Consider the following 13,794-nt stretch of genomic DNA (forward strand, 5'->3'; position numbering starts at 1 on the left):
AGTCGGGCCTGAGGCTTAAATTTGTTTCACCCAACTTTGTATTGACCTCTTTCTGCATTTTCCATGTGTTTCTTCTTTCTCCTTTGCTTCCCCAAAGGTAAGCTTATCCATAGGGGTGCCTCAAGGGTCAGTGCTCGGTCCCCTTCTCCTCTCAATATATACCACCTCACTTGCCATCATTTGCTCCCATGGTTTCTCATACCTTTGCTATGCGGATGATACCCAGCTCTTCCGGTCATTCCTGCATTTGGCATTTATCATGCCTTGCCGCTATATCTCTAAATGGATGAAAGAACGCCACCTTCAGCTCATCCCAGCCAGTCCCCTCTATGCAACCACAGATTAATATCCAGCTTGGACCAACTGAACTCAACACAAAGTCTGCCCGGAAGCTGGGTGTCATAACTGACTGCTTCTTTACCCTGTGCATTGCCTTTTGGCACATGTTTCCGATTGCACTTGAAGCTGTTTGCACCTACTGACGTTGTTCCCTCCTGTATTGATCGTTGCTTGTGTCCTATTAACTCTCAGATGTGCGTCGCTTTGGACAAAAGCATCTAAATCAGCTAAATGAAATTGTGACATTATATCTATGACACTCTGTCGCCTTCTTATTCTATATTTCGTGTGGTTTTGTCCAAATGGCATTTAAACTCAAATCTGCTGGAGCTACTGGTGAGCGCACCCTACTCGCTCAGCCCCCTAATCATGACCAAACTTTAACCGGTGTTTTCACATCATTAAGCTGTGTTTTTGTAAAGTACAAAAGGATGTGTGGTGGAGTTTAATTCTGAGGACTTGTTTCTGAATTTGCTGAAATGCCCGGTCTTTGAAGAACTGTCTCGCCTAAGATCTTAAGACTCGAAGCGAAGCACATTCATGTCTTCACTGAGTGAAAGTAAAATCCTGCAACAATACAAAATAATTAAGACCGTAACGTGAAAAAAAACAACACACATCTGCAGGGAAAATGTCTGAAGTACGACTGTTTTATTGGTCAGTATTCGGACATTAAGACTTTTAAAAGACAGCTTCGACTGTCGTCTAAAAATCGTGAAAACAGCTCTGAATATTCCTCTAATGTTCCTGTTGTTGTAAAATAATTTCACATGAAGAAACATTGAACACCAGGTTCTTGCAGCGTCCTTCGCTCATATCCATCAAACCTCTGAGTGACGGCCGAGAACATGCCCAAGACTCCTGACTGAAATTGAAATTCCTCATTGAACCTTCAGGTTCAGGTTCAGGTTCCATAATACATGCAGATCGATGGTTGAATAGTGCCGGTGAGATGAGCTGAGCTGCACTTCAATGGGAGATATGTTGGGTTTTAATAGCTTCTCTGCTCCACTTGTGGCGGGGAACAGGTGCTGTGGTTGTTGGAGGGGTCGGCCAAAAGGACAGTCGAGTGCCAGAATGACAAAAATCAGTGCAGCAGATTAAAAGGACGAGGGGAAATCCATGGTGACAACATAATGGCTGTGTTTATGCATACATACCTTTATTTTATCATACTTATGTAGAGCAAAGATTGGCTGAGCGTGCATATTTTTATACAGCAGTTTCTGACACAGTTATTACTAAATAAAAGTGGCCTTTCGCTCAACTATAAAACAAGGAATCTCTGTTCGTCTGTCTTTATGCGGAGTATTCGCATGTCTCGAGAACGTCCACCAAATCATCCACACGCCAAAGAGAGTGTGGTGTATAAATTTGGTGAAATTGGTTGAGGGTCGCGCGAAAAAACAACTACATTAACGCGTTGGTCTACACATTTTAAAAATCTCTTTTACTGAATTCTGTGCGTGTATACAAACATATTCATATATGCTGTAATGAAAGGATCGTTGTGGCATCGAAACATTTGATCATCTTTCATTTGCTTCTTACCAAAAAACTCACTGTGGGAATATTCGGAAGATTTTATGATGCAGTATATCAGCTTAATGCTCTCTCGTATTGTCAGCAACGATTAGTCGACAAAATTAGTTGCCGACTAATTTAATTGTTGCTTGTTTTTCCATGCTGTGCTCGGACATATCATTTTCAGGAGCCGAGTTGCTGAGGGGGTGAGCCATCTCGCATCCCTAGTAACTCTGCTGAGAGTCGCCCACGCAAAACAGCGACCGGGATGCGACAGGGAAACAAAACATAGCAAAATGGCGACGGCCCATGCACCGCCATCACTTCCTCAAACTTCTAACATCTGGGAGCATTTCACCCTCAATGCTGCAAAGGAAAGCATCACCTGCTACATTTGTAAAGCGGACCTTGCTTATCACGGGAGCACTTCAAATGTGCGAGCATTTGAAGAGAAGGTAAGTTTCTATTTCTCTTTTGTTTCAGTAGGAGCCGAATCAGCAGCCAAGTTTATTAACAGACATATTTTTGAATGAATAACTCATATTTATTGTTTTGTTAGTTAGCACATGCTTAGCACCAGAGAGCTTATAAACCAGAGAGCGAAGGTGCATGTAAACAGCTCAGTCTAAATAAACAGGCGCACCTGTCCAGCTGTAGTTTCTACATATTCTATAATTTAACATTTAAGTGTTTGTGAGTACTTTCCACTGCTGTTAACTTACATTACACACAAACATTGGTAGATTATCTACTTTTATTATCAATATAATAAAGGAAGTTATCTGCAAATGTGTGTAATGTTGAAAGGCGATCAATTTAACTAATATAGCAACTAAAAATGAAAAGTGTAAATCCTACATTGTAATCCTTTTTTCTTTATACTTGCCTCATCCTTGGAGACGACATGCAGACTGTATGCAAGAACCATTTCAACCTTCATGTATTCCTTCGTGTTCTGCTGGGCCAGTTACCGTAATTTGACCCCTGACCTCTGGTAACAGCACCAAACTTGGAGCAAACTATTTGACCTTTGACCTGGAGAATTTGGGAGGCCACTGAGGAATTGTGGGACTTCATAGCATCACATTCCACTCATTGGTCGGTTTGATATGTTTACTCATTCAATTAGCAGTAAATGACAGTTGTTACATTCTTAACGGCGGCCGCAAACACCAGAAATACTTTCAACTGTGCGTCCAGGAAACGTAATGATATTCACTGCACCTGTCAGGTAACACTTTATATATTCATAGTAATCAGTCCCTCCAGGATTTCCTGTTAGTTTAGTTTGAGGCTGGATCAGATAAATTATGAAGGAGAGCCTTGAACAGATCAGCTGTCTGCCTCACAGCAAAAACAAAAGTATGTCTCTAGCATGCAGCGTTCCAAACAAACAGTAAGAGATGCCCTTAGATTTGTATACATCATTGCAGACATCAGTGGATCAAGATTTTGAATATCAAAGAAGCAGGATTAGTGATATAAATGACTTGCAGCACGCAGGGGGAAAGTATCATTGGTCAAATTTGCAGGAAAGTTGGTTGAATTTGCCTGAAGACTTGCATCTTCCTGGAGGGGCTGAGTTCTGCTCTTACTCTCTGTAAATCTCAGCACCCGTTGACTGTCGCATGAGAACATCTTTTTGGAGTTTCCGATGTAGCCGGCGGTTAGAGTCCAATTCTTTACAATCCGACTAGAAGTGAGAATGGAGTTGGAGTTGAGAGGCGACGTCTAAAACTGGATTGTAAGCTACACTTGCATGCAGATGTTCGTTTATAGAGATGAATAAAAAGCTAAATTGTTGTCAGATGACGGCCGATGAAAGTCGGGATGGCATAACAGTTGAAGCTTTCTGCTTCTTTTGCTCTCCACTCGGATGGTTTTCCTGCGTACAGCCAAAGCCAGATGGAAAAGCTATGAAAGGACTATAATACACGCACTACGAAGAGAAACCAGAAAACTTCAGACACCCAAAATCGTGCTACATTTTTCTTTTATTTCTGATTCAGTGACTGAATGCAGAAACAAATAGTAACAGGATCAATATCTCAAATTAATATTGTAGCATTGCAGGGTAGCAAGATGGATGGTGAAAGAAAGACAAAAAGGAGATGAGCGTTGCTCGCTCAACAGAGCACAGATTTGTTTCATTGTTGCACCAACAGCTGACCCGAGGTTGAGGTGTCCCCGGAAAAACAACAATCAGGTTGGCTAACTGCTTTTCTCACTTACCTCCACTAAAGGCTAAACTCTGGCTTAAAAGCAGCTTAAGTAGTAACTCCTTCTTCCCTCCCCCGGAACTACTTTTCGGCCAATTACCCACTATGGTGGACACCTCCCTCAATAAACAGCTGCAAAACAACAACAACACAAATAAACAGTAACTTATGCCCAGCGTTACAATATTAATAATATTACTGGAAGATTTTTGTGGCTGAAATAAGTTGAAATATAAAATAAAATAGCGAAATTACAGCTTAGTGAGAGAGCAGAATAATATTGATGTGAAATCACCACAAATATAAACGTTTTGGATCACATGAAAAATATTTCAGGCTTCTGTAGATGTTTGAGTTTACACAGAAGCTTTGTAGATGTTATGATTTCGTGTAATTAAAAGCCCATTAAGGCAGAGGTGGAGCTCTGGCCTCTGATTGGCGGGAGGGAGGCTCCAGGGCTGGGTGTGTGGAGGGAGGGTGGAGGGGGATCCCTTCAGTGCGCCCGGCCGCAGTCCAGTGCGTAAAGAGCGCAGAGCCGCGCAGCAGAGACTCTCTCCAGCGTCCACCGTGTCCTTCACCGCCGGGATTACCGCTTCCTCTCCGTCCGAGCAGACTCATCGTGCTCTCTAAATGACGCTGGCTTCTTCTCCGTGATTTCTTCGCCATGAGCTGCCTGGATGTGATGTACCAAGTGTTTGGTCCTCAGCCTTATTTCAGCTCCTACAGCCCCTATCACCACCAGGTACGGATCAAATCTTCCTAATAAACTGTTGTCAAACGAGCTCAAACACTTCTGCAAACTTATTATCTTTTTTAATGAGCAGAAAACTTTATTATTGCGCTTTTAAAGTCAATTTGACCGCCAATTAAAAGTTAATTACACGCGCGCACAGAGTGTAAAGCAGCTTCTATTGCCCATACAGCCAGTATCTATGGATATAAACCGTAGTCATTCAGCTCCTACAGTCCTTGACACTTCTTAATACCCTCTATATCTAAGAATTAATACCGTGAAACGGCACTTACAGACCATAAAGGCAACATGGACTGTATGAATGCGCTACGTGCAGAAATGAACCGGTGCGAGAAGCGAATAAAAACTTTCTTTATGTCACTTTGAGTGCGTTTATATCGACATTAATATCATTAATCCGGGTTATATGAGAGTCTTTTTCTTTGCAGGCAGTTCGTTTCATCTGTTTGGGCTCAGTTGAGTCCGTCAAAAGTGGGAAAAAAAGGTCATAATTTGTAGATTTATTGTTATTCTTTTAAAATGAAATCGCAGATGAACTTTATTCAGGTGCAAACTGACGGATTTTATGTGTCATATACTGTAGTTCTCTTAGTGTAATAGAAGTTCTAAGACATTTGTAGAGCATTTATTTAAATAAATTAATTTTTCACAACTTTTCTGTTTGTTTATGAGCATAAAAAGTCGAACATCATTAATAACTAACTGCTTAATCTGCCTAAAGTCTCATTTGCTTCCTGATGTCACACTGTTGAAGAGTTAAGCCAATAATTTAGGATGAATTATTATATCATATATGGGTGATTAGCCCAAGACAAATCCCCACCTGTGGGACAATAAAGTTGATCTTGATCTTGATCAAGTAATTTTATGCTTGTTAAAAACATTTTTAAACTCAAGCTGACAAATAATCAGACATCATGGACATATTCATTTCACTGTTTGAACTGTGTCTGTGAGCACTGCAGGTTTTTGTGAGGCCTTTTTTCACTCTCTTAAAACCTCTCAGTCAACATCCAGGAATATTTCACATAGTGCCAAAACTCACTTTGTCTGTCACACAGACTCTGGATTACTTAAAGCATACCAATGCTATGCTGTACAACTGTTTTAGAATTAAATGTACTGTCACATATAACGATGATTTTAAAAAACTAATAATGTGTGAAACAGAAAATGTAACTGTGTTTTTTGGTTTCTGTGTTTTGCATTAATGAGTTGAAAGTTTATTTTATCAGAAACAAGCTAAACTTGAACGTCTCTGTGTGCTCTCGTACTTTAAAATTAAAAGACAGGTGAACTATTAGGTGCAGTCTGCAGTCATTAAAAGGCAAACAAACACTAATATCATCATATATGTTTGAGGACTTTACTTTTAAATTATATCAAAGAAAATGTTCATAAAGCCTCATCCTTTGGTCAATACGTTTGTGCTCCAACACGTGCATTTATATGCTCATTTATATAAGTTTGTACATTAATAGCTTGTGAAGACTTGAGGTGGATTTATATCACACTAAACACTTGTTTACTGGGTTTACATGTCGGTTAGAGTCTTACAAGAATCTTAAATCCCCTCAAAATGATCGACACTCTGTATCCAAACATTCAAACCTGCCTGTCCTTTTTTAGAAACTTGCCTTGTATTCCAAAATGCAAGACCCCCAGGACAGCGGCAGCCGGCTCGGCCCCGCGGGCCCCCCGGCCATCAAAGAGGAGGACAAGGAGCTGCCGCCGGGAGCCGAGTACCTGAGCTCCCGCTGCGTCCTCTTCACATACTTTCAGGGAGACATCAGCGCCGTGGTGGACGAGCACTTCAGCCGAGCGCTCAGCCACACGACCGCGTACCCCTCCTCCACGAGCCACAAGGCCATACGAGGTGCGTGTGTCTTTAGAAGTGTGTATGTGTGTGTCGGTGCTTTTCTGTCTCGGTGAAAACAGCAGTTTAATTCTCCTCTGAAAGCCACCAGTTGCTTGTATGTTTTCCTGAAACTTCACTGTGTGTGCTCTTAACTGATGTCCTTTTGGTTCCTGCTGTTGTGCGTTTTATGTCTGTTTATTCTTGATGTAGATTTTACTAACAGAAATGATCATCTCAGGATTCAGTAACTTTGTTCAAACGCTCAAATATTTCCACCAGGCAACTTGTGATTAAATTTGTCCTGCAGGTTTAAAATAAGGTTTTATTTCTGCTGATTTTTTTCAGTTGCAACGACCACCAGGTGTTTTCTTTACTTTGCTTTAGTCCAAAAAAATAGAAGCTGAGAGTCTCTGCGCATGCAAGTCGTTATCTAAAGATTTAGAGTAAATTATTTTGTCATCTTGAGATAAAAAGCTTCTTTTCTTGGGTTAAAGGTGTCATTTGTTTTGGTATCTTTCTGGAGATAATTCATCATTTCACTCCATCATTTTGTTACCCAAAGATAACTAAAGAAAAATAAAGAATTAAAAAATAATGATCCATTTAAATACACCTGATTTCAGCCTTCATGGACGCTGTCAGGCTTGTCGGGGAGGTTTTTCTAACTGTTCCTGATTGAAGGACAGTCTGACGTGTCGATCAATACTGACTAAGAGTAGAACCTTTGGTTTTCTTGTGATGTTGGTGGATTATCCGGATATTTTGAGATAAAAACGCATGTTTTCTGAAGATAATTATGACATTATTAAAAATAAAATAAAAAGCATGGCCATTCTGGGCTTCCGTACGAAAGTCCAGAAGCGAACAAATTCTTCACTTGTTGCTGCAGAGCTTCACGGAGTTTGTTTTTCAGGTGATTCCAAATATTCGCTCTGCTGTTCAGCATTTGTTTTTTTGTGCTTCAGGCGGTGTTGTCAGAAAAAAAATACTTTTATTGTGATCATTTGGATACAAAAATTCTCCCCAGAAATATTTTTTAAATTTACTGTGTGTGGATTTTTTTACCGAAGCGTCGCAGAGTTTCACATAGTTTCCACGAGACAGCAACAGCCATGATGATCACTTCTCCACCAGGCATGCGATCAATTAAACTGCGTCACTAATACATGTATACATGTACATCACAGAAGCTGGAGAATAACATCGAGTTATTGTTGTGGCTGCCGGCTGAGAGAAACCTCCAGAAGATTTTGTTTCAGTGTCAGTCGGTGGTTTGTGAGTTCATAGAAACAAAGAGCGAGTTGGTTTAAAGAATAACCAAACATATGATTGTTCGTAAGTCGCTGTCCGGTAGATTTCTTTCATTAAAGTACAGGAGGGTACGCTTGAGTTTGTAATATTATGGAAACAGTTTTTTAACAGTTGAAGCTGTTTTCCAAGGATTCCTCAGTTTTTGCACTTTGCTCAAAATCTCAGGCTACAGAAATAAGATATGGTACCCCCGTGTCGAACACTGCACCCTTTACATGAATATAAAGGAATGCTAAATGCTTCTTTAGAGATATTACTGGCTCATATATATTTTTTACAGTATTTATAAATCAAAAAATAGCAATCAAAGTCAAACCTGTGTTCCTTTAGTTCACAGCTTTTCCTTTCATCTTTGCACACGACCGTTTCTCATCTCCAAAATGTTTATTTCTAGTTTATCTGCTTCTTACAAATAAAATGACCTCAGATTGTTTCGTTCTGGGTTAGAGAACAATTGTTTGATCAAGAGTCAAGATGGACTCCTCGAGCACAAGAAGTATTTTTATCCAGCATGGGAAAATAAAGTAGGCTCCCTCTTGACTTTATACTGCATCGCTGAATGTTTAATATTCAACTGTTGATAACTTCAGGGCTGCAACAAACAGTTCATTTAATTTTACATTAATATGTAAATTATTTTTACTTGTTTTGAAATATAAATGTAAGAAAATTGTATAAATGAGCAAGATTGCAAATTTCCAGGTCTTAAAATCCCTTATTTTCCCCTCCAAACATCCAAAAGATAATCGGTTTACATGTAAGAAAGAAAACTGCAAAAACTGTAGTTCAGAAGTGCTTCAAGCTGATATTTTCAAAGAAGATGCCGGTTCATTTTTAAGCAGTAGACTAATCAATTTAAATGAGATGTTATGACTCAAATAGTTGCAAACTCTCAGCGGGTGGATCCTGTGATGAGAATTTCTTGTTCTTGTCATAAATGAATCTTCAGCTTCTCATTTTAAACCTTGCAGATGATCACTTTTTCCTTCATAAGAGTCCTCTCTTCCCAGATGGATCATTCCCGATGAGCCAGAGAAGTTTCCCTCCGTCCTTCTGGAACAGCTCCTACCAGCCGTCCGTCTCCTCCACGCTGGGCAGCGCTCTGTCAGCCCCCCACACAGACCTCCCCTTCCCCGGGGATCCGTACTCCTCCGCCTCCCTGCACAGCCACCTCCACCAGCCCAGCCCGGACGCATGGCACCCGTCTCATCACCACCACCATCACCACCACCACCCGTACTCACTAGGAGGCACTATAAGCACCCAGGGCTCAGCGTACCCGCGCCCGGGGGTTCACGAGATGTACAGCACGGCGTTCGACCCGCGCTACAGCTCTCTGCTGGTGCCGTCGGTGAGGCCTCATCACCGCCTGGCGTCCGGCAGCTCGGTCCCGGGGCCCAGTGCCTCGCCCTGCGACTTGGGAGGGAAGGGGGAGTCGGGGTCGAGTTCGTCCTGGAGCGGCGCCTTCACCGGAGCCGGAGCAGAGATTGGACTCAGCATGGACACAGGTATTGCCAGTTTTTACAAATCAGATTTTGAACGTGTTTTGGTTTAGCACAAGCTGCGTCACACGGGGATGCAGCAGCAGCAACTTTTCAAAACTTTACAATTCTCGGAACATGCTCATCGTTTTAGAGGTTTTTACCAGGGGCCGAGGTCTTCTTCAAAACAAACGGACCCGGCAGTTAGAGCAAGTAAAAAACACTCAACAAAGCAGTTTCATGCTAAACGTCTGTGAGTGTCCAACACTGTTCAGCAAGGTTTCAGGACCCAAGGGCTGCACGCCGAGTTGCAGCATGTATATCGACTAAAATCTTTCCTTCGATTAAATTACATGGTTAAAGAGACGACAACATGACTTGAGACAGCAAGAGAGTAGTTAATGTCCAGCCTGTACTGTTGGCCGAAAACTCTGGTAACTGTTGGTCTTGCAGGTAAAACATCAGATTCATGTGAGCTAATATAAGAGTTAAAAAGTTGCACATAGTCAAAGCTCCCATATATTTTTATGTTTGGCAAACCGTCCAAAGTCTGAGTTTGTCTTTAGTCTCTTCTCTTTTTTAGCACTTTTCAAAGAATTACAAACATAAATAATACAATAGATTTTTTTCTATCAAACTGTTGGAGTTAGAAACATCTCCAAAAGACGGGGTTGTTACAAGGATCCTGGTCACTGTTTGATCACAGTTTTACATTAATGATAACATATTATAATAGATTGACTTTTACTATCAGATAAGCAACTTGAAAAGTCTGGAATAACAGACCAACAGGAATCACTGTCGGGAGTGTAAACAATGTTTCTGGTTCAGATGTTTAGCGTTTAGCATATCGTTAAAGAAAATTCTGACGATAAATGCTCTGAAACGATCTTTTTTCCACGAGGAAGACGAGACATTCACGAGCCTAAAATAGATGAAGATAAAAACTCTTGCCGGCACGTATGTTTTGTTTTTGTTAACGAGACAAGACGAGTTCAACATACTCAGGCTACATTAAAGTAAGCTGGCTCAACAAAACCTGAAGCCTATAACGGCTATCACGAAGGTGGTTATGAACTTTCTGTTAACTCAGGCTTTCTGCTTCCTGTCTGTGTGCGCTCACAGAAAAAGGGGCGTGTCACACGTCATTTGACGCTTCTTGTGCAGAAAAAGGCAGTCAGCTTCAGTCAGACTGTTTAAATGAGAAGCGATGATAAATATACAAAAAGTATTTACATTAAAAACCAACTCTGCTGCTGCAAACAAGGCAAGAGAGGAATGTGCAGCAAGTGCTACTGTAACTGCACGGCTTCGTTCTGTGGCTTTGCATGCGTAACGTTACGTTACAGAAGTTTCCATAAACACATATAACCTCAGATGAGGATCTATTTGACCCACGGAGAACCACGCTTTACCGCAGATCAAACCTGTATCAGGCTAATTCCATTAGATTAAATAAAGAAAATGTGATGACTTTTTATTGACTAAAATTCAGTTTCAGCTTCGTCGTCTAAAACTAAAACACGTAAAAATGACTAAAATGTCACTAAAACTAAAAATCTGCATTTTTGTCTGAATCTAAAATAGCTGCCAAAATGAACACTAATGTTTAGTCAGTGTGCTGCAATAGAGGCAACTGATGCCATAAATTGTTTTTGATTCACATCTGCTGAGAAAATCTGACATCAAGAAGAAGAAAACCAGTTTTCCGATGTTTACAGGAACTTCTATTAGATTAAAATTGGTTAAACATTGGTTATACAGTTGAATGATCGGAGCTCAGTGTGCCGCTGAAAACAGAATTAACTGTGCGGCAAAATAGCAAAGTTACAACTGAACCCGAGTCGAATGAATCTTTGCCTCAGCTCAACTTACCACAAGTGTTTTAAAGCAACAACCTGACTGTCAATCAGCACCTCAACGCCAGCTGTCAACTTCCTCCTCTGTTGCTGTCTTGCTTTCATCCCTTCTCTGCCTCGGGCGATTCCTCCTGCTTTTATCAACCAGACATTTGCGCTTCTTCCTCTAATCTCCCTTTTCTTGCTTTTCTCTTCTTCCTGTTCCTCCTCTCTCAGGTCTGCAGGCACAAGATAAGAGCAAGGATTTGTATTGGTTTTAGAGACCCCCCCCCTTCACCTCTTCTTCAGCTGTAGCCTCTTTCCTCCACTCCTGCTCTACTCTTGCTCTGCTGCTGAAACTGAAATTTAGTCAGACGGCAGTTTTGTGCTGTAACTGCTTCTGGTCTACTTGCAGCTCGGTGTTACGGCGGACTGTGCAGCAGCAGCACAGCCCTGCTGAGCTGAGAGCCGGCAGTGTGGATACAAAGCGAGCGTGGAAACAAAAGTGGACTCACAGAAGAGACAGAGATCTTGACGGATGTTGGACAAAGACACGACTCGTTGTGCTTCTGTAACAGGCAGGGACAACATTCCTAAACTGGAAAAAGTCTTGGGACAGACAGACAGAGACACGTGTTGTCGAACTCCAAAGACAAGCGCTTTAAGGACTTGGCAGGACTTGCCTCGCTGGGACAACTGGGCTACAGACACTGGGAGTGTTATGGCTGGAGGACAGGCCGCGTTGGTGTTTAAGAATCAGCAAGAGACTGTGAAAGGCAAGAGGAGTCCAAACACTTTGGTTTACAGTGAGGATTGGTACAATGTCAAGTGTCTGTATCAATGTTACTATTTTATGGCACATTAAAAGTTAAATTAAACAGCTTCTGGATGTTTTTCTACGGATATCAAAAGAAAATTGAGCTGATTCAAGGAAAGACGCATCTCAATTTGATACTGTGTAGAATCTAAAAGAACACTGAGACGAGATAAGTGTACTAAAAGAGTCAATATTTATACTTAAACCTACTGATTTATGGGGGAGCAGTTAATTTAAAACGATGTCCCACAATGCAACGCTCAAAGGAAACAGTGGAGCCACGAACAGCTGCAGAAAGTGATGTATGAAGTCTTTGTTTTTCTCTTTGGTCAGTTTGATAAGCAGCTGTAAAGTTTGTTCGACATCCATTGGGGCATTTTGATGAGTATATACATTTCTTAAAGTTTTCAGTGTAATTGCAAACAAAGTTACAACCCCTTTAATTGATTTGCAAGGCCAAAAAACATCTTGACAACAAGGTTAAAATGTTACAATTTGGTTGTAAAATAATTTCAGATGTCCAGGTTACAATTAAAGGACATCTTAACTTGTCAGGGGCCCCAAATTGGAAATTAATTAGTCACTGGTAGTTTTTTGCAGGGAAATAAATTAGGGTTTCTGACTGTTGGTCATAAAGATGAACAATTTAAATATGTCACATTCGGGCTTTGAAAATTAATGACATGAATTTATGATTTTTTTTAAACTAAACAATGAATGTTTTTTTTTTTTTAAATAAACGCAACAATTTATAAAAAAAATAGATAAAACGATGAATAGTTTGCAACCTCTTTAAAATGATATTAAAACAGCGGATATTTGTCTCCTGGATGTCACAAAAAAGCATCAATATAACATCTACTTTTAATCTCAATATCCATAAAAAATACACATGCACATCATTATTACACAAACTGCTTCTTGTGAAATAAGAATAACCGAACTAAACCGATCATACGTCCACTTTGAGTGTAATCAACTTCTATTCTTTGTAACAACTTCAGCAGCAGAATGATACTAACTGGAGAAAACCCCACTACATGTTCAGAGTGGATTCAACTGTGCTGAGCTATTTATTCTCCACATTTGTTTAACACTGTTTTATGGTGAAAGCAAAGATGATTAAAAAACGTCTTTGTGACTGTGTCGACAAAAGAAATGTAAACTTCACACCAGTGGCTGCTAAGAGAGAGAGAGAGAGAGAGAGAGAGAGAGAGGAGGGGTTCCTCTGATGAATGAGGAGAACGACGGCTATTTGAAGCCACTTGACTCCTTCTCTCCCTGCTCCCATGCAGCTGTCAACGACAACTGCTCCTCAACTCGGTGAACACACCCAGAGTGCTACACACACACACACACACACACACACACACACGCGCGCGTCTTTATGACTTTGTGTGGAGGTTTTTTTAAGTTCAACTGCTCCTCAACTCGGTGAACACACTCGCACTGACACACACACATACACGTTTTTAAAGCTTTGTGTGGACCATGATCTATTGATTTAAACTGCTCCTCAACCTACTGAACACACTCACAGTGATACACACATACACGTTTATATGACTTTGTGGGGACCATGATTTTTTGAGTTCAACTGCTCCTCAGCTTCGTGAACACATTCAGACATATACACGTTTTTATGACTTTGTG

General features: G+C 40.8%; 1 protein-coding gene across 1 annotated transcript; it reads left to right on the forward strand.

Moving 5' to 3' along the window:
* Positions 1 to 4,746: 4,746 nt before the first annotated feature.
* vgll2a (vestigial-like family member 2a) lies at positions 4,747 to 11,605 on the forward strand. The gene is made up of 4 exons (XM_069657779.1): positions 4,747 to 4,824; positions 6,466 to 6,712; positions 9,016 to 9,513; positions 11,562 to 11,605. The coding sequence occupies exons 1-4, from the start codon at positions 4,747 to 4,749 to the stop codon at positions 11,603 to 11,605; spliced, it is 867 nt and encodes a 288-aa protein (XP_069513880.1).
* The last annotated feature ends 2,189 nt before the right edge of the window (positions 11,606 to 13,794 follow it).

This window comes from Semicossyphus pulcher, unplaced genomic scaffold (genome assembly GCF_022749685.1).
Source record: "Semicossyphus pulcher isolate SPU_LCO1_2020_fin unplaced genomic scaffold, fSemPul1.0.p SCAF_11, whole genome shotgun sequence".
NCBI classification, from domain to species: Eukaryota; Metazoa; Chordata; class Actinopteri; order Labriformes; family Labridae; genus Semicossyphus; species Semicossyphus pulcher.

What these genes read in the sequence shown, in the direction of transcription:
- vgll2a (XM_069657779.1), top strand. Translation starts at nt 4,747, where the DNA reads ATGAGCTGCCTGGATGTGATGTACCAAGTGTTTGGTCCTCAGCCTTAT. An exon ending in ACAGCCCCTATCACCACCAG is followed by an intron (nt 4,825 to 6,465) that starts GTACGGATCAAA and finishes GTCCTTTTTTAG; the next exon opens with AAACTTGCCTTGTATTCCAA. An exon ending in TGGACTCAGCATGGACACAG is followed by an intron (nt 9,514 to 11,561) that starts GTATTGCCAGTT and finishes CTCCTCTCTCAG; the next exon opens with GTCTGCAGGCACAAGATAAG.